General features: G+C 37.9%; 2 protein-coding genes across 2 annotated transcripts; both read right to left on the bottom strand.

The window, feature by feature from the left end:
- Positions 1-660: 660 nt before the first annotated feature.
- On the bottom strand, positions 661-5,551 carry LOC135469432 (soma ferritin-like). Its single transcript, XM_064748050.1, is given in 5 exon segments — positions 661-1,247; positions 1,932-2,057; positions 3,364-3,393; positions 3,395-3,511; positions 5,385-5,551. Coding segments are annotated over 5 exon segments (522 nt in total). The 5' UTR covers positions 5,490-5,551; the 3' UTR covers positions 661-1,103.
- A 3,323-nt stretch (positions 5,552-8,874) lies between these two features.
- Positions 8,875-12,071, bottom strand: LOC135469416 (soma ferritin-like). Its single transcript, XM_064748049.1, is given in 5 exon segments — positions 8,875-9,333; positions 10,182-10,307; positions 10,959-11,105; positions 11,814-11,890; positions 11,893-12,071. Coding segments are annotated over 5 exon segments (522 nt in total). The 5' UTR covers positions 11,918-12,071; the 3' UTR covers positions 8,875-9,186.
- Positions 12,072-17,016: the final 4,945 nt, after the last annotated feature.

A 17,016-nucleotide genomic window follows, 5' to 3' on the forward strand; every position in this document is an offset into this window, starting at 1 on the left:
TACGATGGTGGTCAGTTGTATGGGTAGAGGAATGGAAGTGTACATGGTAAACAAGTGACCTTTTGCAAAATGCTGACAAACTTTCCCACAATGTGTGCATATTTGCATATGTTGGACGACCAGTCTTCAACAAATATTAATACCCTGCTGATTGTCATTTGTCACTTATTGTCACCAAGGTCTCATCCACAAGCAGTGAGAGTGGGGGGCCCAAACCCACAGATCATGCGTCCCAGTGACCAAAAGCAAGCATGCGCATCAACCACGCAGCCAAAGCTTGCCCTGTGTGGTTTCTGGATGGATGGCGTCAGAATGGCTGAAGTAAACAACCACCTGACAAACCTACTGACTTAAAACCGCATCCAAATGGGCTTCATGTGGGAACAGATAACATATGCGTGTATCAGTCCAGTAAGGCAAAATCACGTTTTAGAGTGATATTTGCAGTTTATTGGATAGACACCTGTCCACACGTCAGTCCTATCATTTTCAATTAATTTCACATTAAGAAACGGAATTTCGCATTACGTGAACTATATTATCCCAAATAATGTCAGCAGACTAGGACTGCAAGTGAAAGAAACGGCTTTGTGAGAGATTATCATCCAATTTGCTCAGACATGACAACACATATACTAATAGGAAAAACATGAGAACTGTTTTAATACCAAAATGTAATAATGCTTGTTTATTTGTACAGAACTTCTCAAATATCAATGATACACTGGAATATGACAAATGTAGGAAAACCAGTGTTTGCCAACAGAGGTAATTGTACATAGTATAGTACCATGCGCGGAATCGTTGGGAAAATACTGACAGAATAAAAATCAGGAAGATCTATTCAATATTGCACTGTACATAAATCTGGATATGTGATTGTAATGGAATCCCGGTACTAAAATCTGAACTAACAGACTGATTAGATCACAACACAAACTTTGTAAATATACTATGAAAGTGATGGCAGTTAAAAGTGTTTGTCTTGGATCTGGAACATTTTCACATTTTGGTCCACTAAGGATTGCTGTGGTTTACATTTTGAGGACAAGAGCATAAATAAAGTATATGATCAATCTCCGCAAAATGCAGTCACCTTCACCTTACTCTCCATCAAGAGTCTTCTTGTCAAATATGTACTCTCCAAGCCCTGTTCCAACTCGTCTCATATTGGTCAGGTGGTCAGAGATCGTCTTGATTTTCTCTACAGATGGCGCCAAATATTCACCCTCTATAAAGTCTGTCATCTGAAATAAAATGCCAATAAATAATGAAAACTGCTCACTTCACTGATGCTCATGTAGTTAAAATGCAAAGATAAATTCAATATGTACTTCCTTTAATACTTTAAGTCCTTAGGTTCTGAACACACACAATCTGTGCATTTGAGCCTAAGATTTTCTCACGTATTGAAGAGTGTTGGGCATGACTTGGATAATTAATACTGCTTAATACTATCGGTTGGTAGTTAACTACAACTTTGTCAAATATGTAAAGTGACACAGCTTCAGTTTGCATCTTGTGAAGCTGTGTCAGAGTCTTCTCTGTTCAGGACAAAACTGCCGTGGTTCACCCCATACCCACCAGACAGCTACCAAGGTGACAAAATGCGCTCGCATCCAACTCAAAAATGGTGGTCATAATTGATTGAATTTTTGATACCTTGTACAGGAAAGAGCCATGCTGCACCAGCTACTAGTCACTATTAACTCAAGATCACTATGTGCCTGGACCTCTGGCCCCTGATGTTCATACGTGGTAATGATGGCCAAATATTCCAGTCTAAGCTACAAATGCAACTACATCTACATCTAATCATGTTCATTTTGATGACCAAATTCAACAATTTTGATGACCAAATTCAACAAATGTTGATGACCAAATTCAACAAATACCCTGATGCCTGCTAAAATCCTAAAGCAGGACCTCACCTGAGCATCACCGTGTTTACCAGCTACTTTATGGAGATCCAGGAAGATCTGGTTTGAGTTCTTTTCCAGGGCGAGAGCAGCCTGCATTGCCTCCATGGCTGACCCCCACTCGTCACGGTCAGCTTTCTGAAGAGCAAATATAATGGAAACTTACAAAAGAAGTACGCTTAGACAAACTTTATACCCATGGGCTTAAAAGAGATACAAGTTGGTTAACGCGGTAGCGCAGCATAATGACCCAGGAGCCTCTCACCAATGCGGTCGCCGTGAGTTCAAGTCCAGCTCAGTGGGTTTCCCCCGGGCTCTACCCGGTTTCCACCCGCCATAATGCTGGCCGCCGTTATATAAGTGAAATATTCTTGAATACGGCGTAAAACACCAATCCAAAAAATAAATAAATAAATAAAAGAGATACAGACATTAAGTGGCGAACAAAGATATGTGTACCAGAATTTCCTGGGTTAATTCTCGTAGGGTCGGCCACACTGGGATTAATGTGCCATACCTATTTCTTCAGCCATGGCTACACATCGCCCGGACTTGCCATTCTGTCACACCAGTCATTGAGCGATGATTCTGTACCTCTTACATGTAACTAACCTAGATACCAACCGCTTGATTCTCCTACGCTTAAAAAACAACTAGTTACTTTTCAAAATAAAGACTCCATGAAAAAGAACGAGATAAACTGAACTGTTTTCTTAACTTATGACGATTTTACATTATCTTGTCTCTTTTGTATATCGGAGAGGATCACACCAAAGTAACATTTGTAGATCATTTTCACTTTAGCTTGACATCAGCCAACACTTTTTTGATCTGGTTGGGGTTTCATGCCATACTCAAGAATATTTCATTTATACCACAGCAGTCAGCATTATAGTGGGAAGAAACCATGCACAGCTCAGGGCAAACCCACAACCATGAGCAGGTTGCTGGCAGACCTTCACACATACGACTGGAGGGGAAGCCAGCACGACCTGAAACTCACAGGGACTGCTTTGGTGAGCAGTTCCTGGGTCATATGCTGCGCCAGCATATTAACCACTCGGCCACGCCCAACAAGTGATGTCGTTAATACTTAAAACATAGCTGAAAATTTTATCGTACTCTCAAAAGGCTATCCTACAGTTATGAAGTCATACCAGCCAAAATGACTAATTTTGACGTCAAATCTGCAATACCCCAATTACTTATTACCTCAAATCGGGATTATGTGTTTCTTGGGACAGAGCTAAACAAAATTTCAAAACACTAACAGTTTGTAGCTTTTCCTTTTCTTTTTAATACATAAATATGACTAGTCTACATGTAGGTCATAACATCATAAGGTTACACTATTTAACAGAGGTTTTGAAATTTATGTGAAAGTACGTGTAGTTCCCTGCTTGAGAACACAGTATTAAACATATGTAAAACTGGATGTATTTACCTTCACATCCTGCAGAACAATGCGACCCCCCTCGCTTGTTTTGATATTTCATTAATTTCTGGGCTGTCTCTTGTTTACAGTCAGAATACTCTTTGAAAAACTTGTAAAATCCAGGCAGGGCAACATCATCACGATCAAAGTAAAATGCCTGCAGAACAAAACATGTGCCAAAAAATAACATATATTGCTTCAACTGTGTAAACACAAGCTATTCACCAATCACTGTGTTCACAGTGACAAAAAAAAAAAAAAAAAAAATCACTTTTTATCAGCAGATTATTTTAATATCATTTTAAACCTTATACAATATATCTATGAACAGAATGAAAGAAGTATGACTGAGGCCAAAGAAATACAAGATTTTATCTTCTCTTGTCCAGGTAGAAATTTTTTTTAAGTGGTAATGTACATCAGTTTTACTTCACATTGCAATGAATAAGTGTTTTTTTTTACATATTTTTTATTTTGCTTTCAATCACTATTTTGACAATACAGCTCAGAGCTCATCCAATAAAGTGTACTGGTACTACTCAATTATACCAACATTTATTTATTTGATTGGTGTTCTGTGCCTAGAAGAAGAATAGTTCAGGCCACCGTCCAGCATTATGGTGGGAGGAAACTGGGCAAAGCCCAGAGGAAACCCACGATCATCCGTGGGATGCTGGCAGACCTTTCGAAGTATGGCAGGAGAGGAAGCCAGTAAGCGCTCACAGCGACCACATTGGTGAGAGGCTCCTAGATCAATGTGCCGCACTGGCGTGCTAACCACCTTGGCCACCGAGGCCCCTAACAACATCTAGGACACTACCCTGTAAAGTTCTATACAGCACTACTCTACACTACCCTATAAAGCAACTTAATATTTAAGTTTTGAGCTGTGACATTATGACGTCATCATGGTTACGTTTCTCTGTGACAAAGACATCGTTGCTTTACAGCAACATGGGAATATCATTGCATTTTAAAAACATTGGCAGGTATATACAATAATGAAAATAATTTCAATTTCCCGATTTACCTTGTAAAAATCCTCCTTAATAAATGTTTCAGAAAATAAACGTCAAGAACTATGGATAATGTTAATTATTGAAATTACCAAACCCAACCGACATTACAGTGTGTGTGTGTACATCATGCTTTAGGAAACACATTCACAATGATAATTGTGACATAATAAAAGAAAGAACAAATGAGTTCACGGCTTTGGACCGTCTTAATACAGGCGGGAAGAAGTTTAATGAGTTCCCAATTACAATATGACATTTACTCTCAAATATGTTTTTCTTGAAAATTACAGAGCAGGTTTAAAATATTTTGCATTGTTCTCATTAAAGTTTGTTTTGTTTTGCTAACTGACATCTCTTGATTTCAAGCTCCCGCTGAAACAGTGAGAGCTGGTTTCAAACATGCGACCTGATTGGCCGAGGGTCTGATAGTTGCAGTGAGCCAACAAGTACACTTTAACCACTGAGCCAGCCAACCAGTCTACAACAGTTATTTACAGACACTCGGTAATCTACAAATACTTGTGTAATACGGGCTATATACAGTAAGCTTGCTGCCACAGTCAGGATTTAGCTCTTCATTCTTGCGGCTTAACACCTGCATAAGCTTTTGACTCTCATCACGCTCATGCCAACAATGTTTATGCCACAGGTAACAAAAAAGTCAGACATTATAAGCCCTTCGTACTTTGTACATGGTGTTGCATGTTTTCACCCTGAAAATAATCATTTAATCTAGATATTTATAGCACCCACACTGCCACTCTCTTTGGAACTACGGTTAACACAGGAACAACTGCATTATATTTCTACACCAACTTTTATATTTATTTGGCTGTGGCTTAACGTCATGATGTCCACTTCAATTTTATTATACAACATGTACAAGTTACCACTAGACCCTAAAGATCACTACCAATTTTCTAATGCGCAATCATTGGTTTATTAGTCTAGAACAAGATTTCTACAAAATCTAAATATATTAAATGAAACACTGATAGTCTTCAATCTCACCATGGACTGGTACACGTAGCTGGCGTACAGCTCCATGTTGATCTGCTTGTTTATTCCAGCTTCGCTCTCGGCGTGGAAATTTTGACGAGGTTGTGAGACGGCCATTTTCACAGGTTAAAAACGATGATCTTCTGGCAAAGATGCAGTTTATAATCACACACACTATATATATATATATATATGTATGTATGTGTTTATATAAAGCAAATAAACAAACGGTCTTGTCTGTACGCACACTGACGCAGCAAAACAAGAACACGTTTCCCACCTAAATGCCGACCTCCTTTGTACAAAAACGACCACCACAGTGCTGTCGAGTCACCCTGACCCAATATGGTAATGAAGTCACGTGACATGATCATGGTAGTCTCTCTGGATATCTGGGAAGACCAGACGCAAAATTTGTGGTCCTTTCAATGATATATATACAACCACTGAGAGTAAATAAATAAATAATAGCTTGTAGATTCTTCTGCAAACAGAGGGGTCTAAAATATTCTCGGTCGATTAAACACGTAGTAGTCCAATACACATAGATGGTTAAGAGGTTCTTCATGTTTGTATGTGTCAACATATTTTCTGAATCTGTTGATCAAAGTACAACATTTAACCAGAACTGCCTAGGTTCATCTCAACACTTCTAGCAAGAAAAGTATTACTCGTAGCTCAAATATTTTCAGTTTCCATGTAAAGTGCATATTTTGGGCTACCAGTTAAAATTTTGTAGTTTTCACAATTTTCGATTTACAGGCCATTGAATTACGTATTTTCAACCTGAAACCCTAAAATTAGTTTTTGACTTTATCTTTAAAAGTTACTGGCAAGACCAAAAAAAAAAACAAACAATAAAAGCAATTCAGATTACCAACCCAAAACACACCGGAATGTATCAGTTATACCGCAATTCAAAACTTTTAATGACATATATTCCACGAAGGACGACTTTCTGAATTTTTTAATGGATTGTGACATCTTTTTCAAACATTTTATAATTAGTATTGCAGTGCATGCACATCAAATTTCACATGGATCCATCCATTGTTCCTTGAAAAAAAAAAGACTATAAAGATTTTGCTAAAATTCAACATTGCCATTAAAGTAAGTGATCTATGAAAAAATAAACTCGAAACTTTCTAAAGATACTATCTGAAAGGATTTTGTAGCCTAATTTCAAACAGCTTTAATTGAAAAAGAAAGAAAAAAGTATGTGAAAAGCATACTAAGGCTTCCAGTTTTAAGCTTGCATGCTTGCATGGAAGCCTATAGAAAATATACAGTCAGTGCTGGAGGGAGCAAATTAGCCATGTCTTATACATAGATATAGGAAACCTTACATCGAAACAAATTTTTTTTTGGCGAAAGAATAAGTAAACTTTATTCACAAAACTATGTCGATACAGGCCAATGTACAGCCTTGCCTATGTGTAGTGTAACAGAGAACAAATAACATCAATCAGGAATTAAGCTCTGTATTATGATTGTATGTCTTTGCCATTAACAAAGAAATTTACATCATATAAATTTAGATTTGTTACATGCAAGCGATTTTCTGCTTGATGAGCCTATTTTACCACGCCATATATTATGAATGCAATTGATCTTAAACTTACCAGTGCATCCTGTGAAAAGACCCTCAGAGATAACACTGATTTATGTTGTATAGATTTATTTATTTGATTGGTGTTTTACGCTGTACTCAAGAATATTTCACCTATACGACGGCATTATGGTGAGAGGAAACCGGGCAGAGCCTAGCGAAAACCCACGACCATCTGCAGGTTGCTGCCAGACCTTCCCACTTACGGCAGAGAGGAAGCCAGCATGAGCTGGACTTGAACTCACAGCAACCGCATTGGTGAGAGGCTTCTGAGTCACTACGCTGCGCTAGCGTGCTAACCGACAGAGCCAAGGAGGCCCCCAACTCTTGTTTAGATACCATAAGTTTAATACTTTATGGTTCAGTGTAAGGTGGGCAATTAATTTGTGCAGAATTTATTATCTGGTCCAGTGTTCAAAGAGCAAGCAGAAGTTCAAGTGATAAACACTTCAAGGTTTCCTCTAGAATTTTAGGTGTAATGATTACTTTGTAATTCATCACTGCCACAACTAATAAATTTTATACATAAATCTTGAAAGCCGAGGTCATTGGGGTCACGGTGATGAGGCAGGAAGTGATGTCATGAAAACAAAAACTTTGTCTCTAGCATTGTTTCTAACAATACTTCATACACATGCAATTTCTCTACAAGCAGTAAGCACATGATTCTAGTCAACAATATTAATAATGAATGCTGATTAAATAGTTCTTCCGGAGGATACTAGTGGTGAGGATAAACCTAAACAAACCTTCGTGCATCACGAGGGTTCCAAAGGTCAGTGATGTAAACGCTGTTAGGAGTAGGGTAGTAATTGTGTCATACGTCATCGCCATTTACATCTAGTATCACAATTTCCTAGTTTATGCACACCTGTTACAAGCTTACTATTCATGAAAAGAATAGGCACTATAGCTGGCCAGATGCCACATGGCGTGACCAAGGTCCATGCCAGGTAGGCCAGCTGGACAGTTATCCTCTGTTCAAAGGTAATATAAGAGATATCAATTGTACGAACACAAATTCCTCAAGATATTCTCATACAGAGGAGTGAGTTCCAGTGCAATTAATGCACATTTTTAATCTGATTTTGGAGACAAAACTACTAACGTTGGATTGGCCAATTTCAGGGCTACAAAACAAAGTATAATTTTTTTCGAATGATGTAGAATATGAATTCAAACTTTTTGCACAGAGAAGAGTAAGTTTCAGTGCAATTTATGCACATTTTAAATTTAAGTTTGGAGACAATTACAAATTTCCGGATTTCAAAAAAGTATTATTTTTATCAGTCCACTCAGATTAATGCCTACAGATGTGCTTAAATTTATTTATTTGATTGGTGTTTTACGCCGCACTCAAGAATATTTCAATTATACAACGGCGGCTACCATTATGATGGGAGTAAACCGGGCAGAGCTCGGTGAAAACCCACGACCATGCATAGGTTGCTGGCAGACCTTCCCACTTACAGCTGGAGAGGAAGCCAGCATAGGTTGGACTTTAACTCACAGCAACCGCATTGGTGTGAGGCTCTTGGGTCATCATGCTTCACTAGCACGCTAACCGAGCCACGGAGGCCAAATAAAGAATCCCACAGATCACGTTACTCCTAGTTGCTTGTGGCCTGTTGGGATATAGCAAACACCATCCAGCTTTTTTCTTCGCTCTCCTTCTGCATATAGCGGAATGACAATTCTAGTACCTTAGATTGAAATACGCCTCAGAAAATTCTTAAAAATTAGCGATATTTATCATGCCAACATTACTAACCACTATTAAGTAGGAAAAATTTATTTTGTTGAAATGTGCACCTTCAGCACCTTAATTATCTACATAGAAAAAACTACTGACAGTATGTTATCATGTCAATGAATTCAACTCCAACAACAAGATCAGTTTCAAGTTTTATTTCCTCTTCTGCAGCTTCATACACCAATGTTCAGAGGCATGTCATGGATAGTATTAGACAAGCAAACAACCTGCGAGGAAGAATACAATATCTTCACCGGTAACATTCGGAAGATTAACTTGGTGCCAAACATTCTGAGCTAGTTACAAGATAATTACATCAGCTGATATAGTATACAGTAGTCCAGACACAGTGTACACCGGTATGACAGATTTAAATGTAAGATTGAGATGTCAACCAGAAGCTACAGAGACAGACTCCTCCAGGTGATGGGGAGGGCGTGGTCCTAAAGGGTTTACTCATCCCCACCTAGGGTCTCCTTGTCGAACATGTACTCTCCCAGGCCTGTGCCGACACGCTTCAGGTTGGTCACATGGTCAGAGATCTCCTTGATGGAGTCAACTTGTTCCTTGAGGTACTCTCCCTCAATGAAGTCCATCATCTGTAGACAAAAATGAAATAAACAACTGATTACTACTTGTAGGTTTGGTTGACTGTTAGAGTAGGCTTGGCTCACGCTGTAGACAATACAAGAAACCGTAGTGATGAAGGTTGATTTATTTTCACCAACATTTAACACTTTACTACAAATTTTTACACTTGTATCATGGTTACTATGTTTACGAGTGGAGGAAATCTATACACGTAGGGCTTATGAGTAGACAATGTCCAGACTGCCAGATGAGGCCACTGCTCATGCAGAGCCTTACCAAAGGTTCATCAATTATCAGAAATGTATCTAGAAAAAACTAACAATGCATGATCTATCATCTTGTCCTATGAGAAGTCAATGAAAACAGTGATATTTTACACAATTGCAACAAGCCAAAAATTGCTACAAATAACTTTATCAGTCAGCAGGTATCTTATGGCACACTTGTTGAGGTTGGTTTCCACTACTACAAAATTTAGAAATCCTTTAATATTATCTTGGGTTAGCAAGTCAAACTGAGAATATTTCTCAGAGAAAATATTCAATATACTAAGCCCCAATGTGACGTGCATACATCAAATTTGGAAATATCTACTGCTATTCCAAATTCAGATGCAGGTCAATTTGTCTTGAAGAAGCAAAAGAAAATCAACTCATCTACCTTACCAAACTCTTTTACATGTCTGCGATCGCAGCAAGCTAATTCCAAAAACAGATCAAAATCCAATATTTTTTTGGACCTCAATAACATGGCCTGTAGTATGTTGTCACAAAGCCTACATTTTTAAGAGACAGCAGCTCAAGACAAATGATGACACGTGTCCGGTGTACAGCAAACTGAGCCAGGTTTTGTTTACCTGTGCATCTCCATGTGTGTCCGCAATCTTGTGCAGATCCAGCAAAGCCTGGTTCACATTCTTTTCCAGTGACAAGGCAGTCTGCATGGCCTCCAGCCCTGTTCCCCACTCGTCACGGTCAGGCTTCTGTCAATGAGAGTTTGTACTTATTTTTACCACAAAAGATTTAATGCTGGCTATTGGACCAAGTTAAATAAAGTGCTAAAAACGAAGTTTAAAGTCATGGCATTTATAAGAACTGTAATGTTATAAAAAGCACATGCTGTAATTTTTTAACCTCTTTGCATGATGGCAAGGTGTATATTCAAGCATATTCTGACAGCATTATTTTGTGTACACTTATAAAGTTATACTTTTTGTGAAGTCCTAAAATTGGCCAACCCAACCTATTTAGTTTAGTCTCTAAAATCAAATAAAAAATGTGAATAAATTGCACTGAGAATTGGTCTTTCATGTGCGAAAAGGCTTAGGAATTCGGGTAATGGAAAATACGAACAAGCCAAAATCTAAGGAAGACGTGGTCAATAACAATCTCATAATTGAGGCATTGCCAACAGGAAAGGCACAATGGCAAACCATGAACTCTCCAATTAGACATTTCATCTAATTAAACATGCAGCACACATAAGTGAAGCAATCTTTTAAAAATATGCTTGTGATCACATTCACAAAACAGTTCAATGTAACAAAAAGTGAGCTCTATGAAGTATAATCCAATTCCTCCTCTGGCTTTTGAATGTATGGAGGTTGTCAATTGTGAAAGGTGCTAAAGCTTACCTTGATGTCTTGCAGCACAATTCGGCCTCCTCTTTTGTTCTGGTACTTCATCAGTTTCTCAGCATGCTCCCGTTCTTCCTTTGAGCTCTCTCTGAAGAATTTGGCAAAGCCTCGCAGAGCGACATCATCGCGGTCAAAGTAGAAGCACTAAAATTACAAAAATGATGAGTTAATGTTTTAAATTGTTAACAATTCTACTTATCTTTTTTTTTATACAAATCTGTATTAGTGTACTCTTTTGGAATAGCTCTAACCCTCGCATCACTTTTATATTTTCACCCTGGTCTCTCTTGGGAATGAAATAGCACTTTAATGATATTTAATCAAAAGTAGTTGCTCAGGTCTTCGAAAATTGTGCCACATCAACAATTTGGAGAACCTATTTATCACACTGTGGACACTAATAGTCTATTTAGCACTGGCAGAAATAAGGTCGCACTGCAACTGAGGTGTGTTGACAAGTACAAATGAACTCTAAACCCGGATGCAACAGGACATACACTGACAATATTTCATCATTATATTCATTAGCAGCAAAATACAAGAATGTCGATGGTACTTATCTACGACGTTCCATAAAACAAGAAGCAAAAGAAAACTCCCAAAAGTGAAAACCTGGAAAAATCGACACCGGTTACATAAAGCGATATTTTTGGGTTCTCTACGGTAAAATTGCAATGGCGTGAGGAAGAAAACATCAATGGCGACTTCAGCATCCACGAGCAAATTTCTACCGTGAAAATATTACCACTAGTGTGATTTAAGCCATAAAGAGTGCAATCTATATTTCTCCGCACGGGAAAGCGCATCCACAAAAAGACGAAAATAGGAGAAAAACAAACTACGTAATCTCACCATGGACTGGTACACGTAGCTGGCGTACAGCTCCATGTTGATCTGTTTGTTGATTCCAGCTTCGCTCTCGGCGTGGAATTTTGACGAGGTTGTGAGACGGCCATTTTTCAATCTTCTGATACCGAACCCAAAGCGTTTGGTGATGAAGACTACGTTAGATTTAACTTCTTGAAGAGAGAAATGAAAGCTTTAGCGGTCTTGTCCGTACGTTCACTGACGCAGCAAGACAAGAATCCGAATAGTTGAGTATCCACGGCGTGCTCGCCCGTTTTATATAGGGTAGATCCGGGCAACCTGCCATGACGTCATGCCTAACCAACCATTCCACAGCTTGCACTCACCAGTATCACGAGGGCAGAATAATAGCAAGTCACGGGGTGGGAATGGTCCACCGCAACGGGCTGGTTTACGTAACGGTCACAGACACACACTGTATTTATCAAACAAATAACCAGTTTTATGTTGCTCATGTACTTAACAGTTCCCAATCACTACACGATACTCACTACCAATACAGTCTAATTTATTTGCTAACTGATGACACGGTTAGTGTTTCAAACCGCCTTGACATTTTAAGGAATTTAATTATCTTCTCCAGGAATGTACATGTATATACTCTTGAACAAATTTAACATAATCACAAAATCATAATAACATTTTAAGTTGATTCCCGAAAGTTAAAAAAAAAATCATTTGTTCCATAATTAACTTTTTAAATTACCGGTATTTTAAAAATCATTTTCACATGTATGGATGGGGTTGTTTAAAAATCCGTAGATATAAATGTAGAGAGAGAGGCCTGACGGCGGAGAAATTAAGCCCATTCAAAGTTAGTTTCATTAGTTTCATTCCGGTCAGAGATCATCGTGTAGTAATGGATTAGTCATCGTTGCGTTATTCGTTAAAGGCTATAGTTATCACAAGGAAGGAACGTACATATATATATATATATATATATATATATATATATATATATATATATATATATATATATATATATATCTGAAATATTAATTATTAATTTTAGCACAAAATTTTTAAACTACCCAGATACGCTTATAAGTCTTAAGGACATCATGGGTACATACAGATTATGTAGCCTACAGGGTGCAACTCAGTTTGATTAATTTTCTACATCCACTATGACATGGAAGTACACACACGGTACATTCACTATTGTTGTCACACGTACATAACACGTGAGCATGTGCATGTACACATATATACAGTCAAGCGTATCCAGCTTCAAGGTGTATTTATTTGATTGGTGTATTATGCTGTATTCAAGACTATTTCACATATACTACGTACGGCGGCCAACGTTATGGTAGGAGGAAAGCGGGCAGAACCCGGAGGAAACCCACGGCCAACGGCAGGCTGTTGCCAGACCCATCTACACGTACCCAGCTTCAAGATTCTCACACTGTATATATATATATATATATATATATATATATATATATATATATATATATATACGTATGAACATATGATAGCTGATAGGGGCCACAGTATACCTGCGTTCAAATCAAGGGCGATGAAGCGAAGAGGCGAATCTGCGATGCCAAGGGGCGAAATTGCGATGTGAAGGGGTGAAGTTACGATTCCTCAGAAACGTCATCCGAAGTTGCGAGGCGAAGAGGCGAAGTTGCATCGCGACTTCGCCCATTCGAATCACACTATGGAGGCATAGTGTGGCCCTTATTGGCCATCGTCCATATATATATATATATATATATATATATATATATATATATATATATATATATATATATATATATATATATATATATATATATGTATATATATATATATATATATATATATATATATATATATATATATACACACACACACACACACACATAGTGACGTTTATGTTAAATGGTGCATGTAACGCTATACAGAGCTTGCATGCACGTGACCTTCTTTTGATATCCATACATGTGTTACGTATATATATACGCTATCACCTGACACAAAGTAAAAGCCCTATTATACACTCCTGCTAAATCTTCACGGCTTTTATTTATAATTGGGGAGGTTTGTCCGATATATAGCTGACGACTGCAGTAGTTTACATGAATGGTCTCCAGACACTCCATGAATTTTTCACAGCACCCATACAAATGACCGCTGTTGAATAAGCGATAAGTCCTTGAGTATCGGTGTTCAACACAATTTTAATCTGAATTATATAATTGCCGTTGCCTTTATAATATGGGTATTTATTAGATATGGTGCACGCGAGCAAACACATGCATCCGGGGTTTTAAAATGACTCTTCCATCTATGCATGTCTTGATCCCAAATGTATCACAATTATCTTTACAGACAAAAGTAATATTTCTCACCGTGTAATATAACGTTTGTTTGTATAGACGATTGTATGGGAAGTTAATCTTTAACTTGTATATATGTATTTTCTTAAATTGCAGATGGTACATGGGAAGGTCTGCTAGCAACTGCATGGAGGTTGATCTTCGACCTACATGTATTTCTTAAAATTCAAGGAAGAAATAAGTAAGTCAATAAATGAAATAATCAACACACGAACTTTACTTTATTTTTGGCACTGTATATTTATACATTTAGTTTATCATAATAAAGACAACTTTGTGCACTTTCTGTGGTTGTGGTTTCCATCAATACATCAATACATCATACACATGCAGAATCCTCTGAGCAAAAGAAGTATCAACTGATAATTGTGTCTTCTGGCCCGATTAGCCACCCTAAGGCGAAAACCAGAAGAAAAAAGCCCCAAGAAACAACGACAATGGTCCTTCCCAGAGTCACGTGTCCTACAGGCGTCTGGGAACTGTTTCACAAGGCACGTTTTTGGCTAAAGTCCAAAAAGTTAGTCTTCATTACAAAACAAAATATTTGGAGCTGGTTGCTTAAACTTGACTGAAATTGTACTATTATATAAACAGCACAGAATCGGCATCAAACACTTCGTCGGTTGAGGGCACATATATATTTCAGGGTTTAATCTGGACCGCTATATGTAACGAGCCCTTGTTTCTCCTTGGGACAAGGGGCCAGGGTCAAATGCCAGTTATTGGAACATACTAGTTATGCTCACATACGACACGTTAATCGATATGCTATAGGTGAAACACTTAAAGTTACATTCAAGAGCCGGCCATACTTGGCACTAGTTTCTATTATTTCACGGTGATTTGTGCTTCTCAGTTTTAATTGGTTTTGAAATTATGGATAAGCCGAACATGTGTATTTGCACCTGTATATATATGTTTACGGCAATAGTATCACGTATATGAATATTCATGTACATGTATATAATAATTTTAACGAATGGCTGGCTAACCCATTTTTGGAGGCTTCCACAATAATGCTTAGCTGATATTTATAACTCCTTAGAAATGCTTTGCAAGTCGATGTACAAATATACATTATGCACAGGTACAAAAGCTGTTACATCTTACATAACATTTGGCACAAAATCAACTCCTGTACATCAACGCTTGTCTGTAAGCATGCATGCATGTGTGACATGCAGATTTGTAAATGTACAATGAATCGCCAAACAGATATATATTACAGCGTGGAATACAACGGTATGCATTTATCAAGTTGTGTTATTTCAACACCGTTATATTAACATATACAAACAATGCAGACGTAAACTATGATACTAAAATAGGAATACATAAATGGTCGTTCAAGTTGTGTGAAATAAACAGCGGTTCATCAGCCTGTGCTTATAGAGTAAATTACGAAAATGCGTTAAACATTTGTCCGTTTTATTACACAGAGAATTTTAACAACCGCAAAGGGGAAATATCGTGATCATGACAGAATATATATATATATATATATATATATATATATATATATATATATATATATATATATATATATATATATATTTATTTATTTCATTTGTCTGTTAAGCCGTATTCAAGAATATTTCACTTATACGACGTCCACCCAGTAACGGTGGGAGGAAACCGGACAGAGCCCCTGAGGAAACATCAAGAATAAAAGCAAATGTGATATTTCTGGGTGTATACCATTTGATCGATGTATAAATGAAACGTTTAAATTTGGTCTTTACTTAGATAGTAAATGTTTTGCTTTGCACCTGCATTATCATTGCCTAGAAGAAGACTAACATTTTGTTTTCTATATAAATTTATCATCTACATGTATGTCAAGAATTCTAATTGGCCATTTAACATCCCCTGTAGCACAGTTTGTAGAGCGTCCGCTTCGGGAGTCGGTAGATCCAAGGTCAATCCTGGGTCGGGTCATACCTAAAACCTTAACAGAGGAAGCTGTAGCTTCATTGCTTGGCGATCAGCATGAAGGGGATAGTACAAGGACTTGTCGACGCGTATCAGTATGATGGTTGGGGGCAATTTGCTTGCCTTGGGCAAGTCGTCTTAGTGAAGCTGCACTAGATAAAAGAAACATTAGCGACCCAACGTGGCAACGGCTTTCTTCTGTTCCTATTCCCGTTAGGGTTATCCCCTTTTATCACAGTGTACCACTGTCCATATTTCCGAAGAACTGAAATCCAAAGTATCTATTGTTCCGAGATATATCTCATTTTACTGAAATATTCCAGTTCACTTTTAACCGGTGGAATTGGTGTTCCAGGGAGGCAGCACTAGAAGTTAAAATGTCACTGGCCTACATAAGGTCACAAGGAGATGCCGTCGCGAAATGACAGAGAAAAATAAAAAGTAAAAATAATTTGGAAGCGATGGTGAAGACCGAGAAAACTAAGAAGCAATCTTGCAGATCAGTCACTGATAAATGTGGAATTTCCGACATGTTAATATTAATCAGTCTTAGTGTGCCTCTCGCAATCAGCCTTTATTAAGCCGCAAGTTATCTTTACATCCACGAAGCTTTCACTAATGTATATGCATGAGGGGAGAAAAAAAATCTATGAAATTTGAGGCAACATGCCACAGTGACGTACCACTGACGTCGTCCCAATGACGTGATATGTAGGTCAACTTTTGTAGCAGGCGACGGATGCAAACTGTTTAAACTCGGTTTGTAGCCTCAGTTTATAGTGGGTGTTTAAATTAGGGATGGTAGATTCGTGGAATACGAATGAGTAGTTTTGTAGGTCTTGTTACATGTCGCTGATCTTAATGTCTAAAGATAAGATTAATTTGCCGAATTTAACACTGCTGGGGTTGTCACTGTCAGTATGACCTCG

The sequence above is a fragment of the Liolophura sinensis genome, chromosome 1 (assembly GCF_032854445.1).
Source record: "Liolophura sinensis isolate JHLJ2023 chromosome 1, CUHK_Ljap_v2, whole genome shotgun sequence".
In the NCBI taxonomy this organism is placed as follows: Eukaryota; Metazoa; Mollusca; class Polyplacophora; order Chitonida; family Chitonidae; genus Liolophura; species Liolophura sinensis.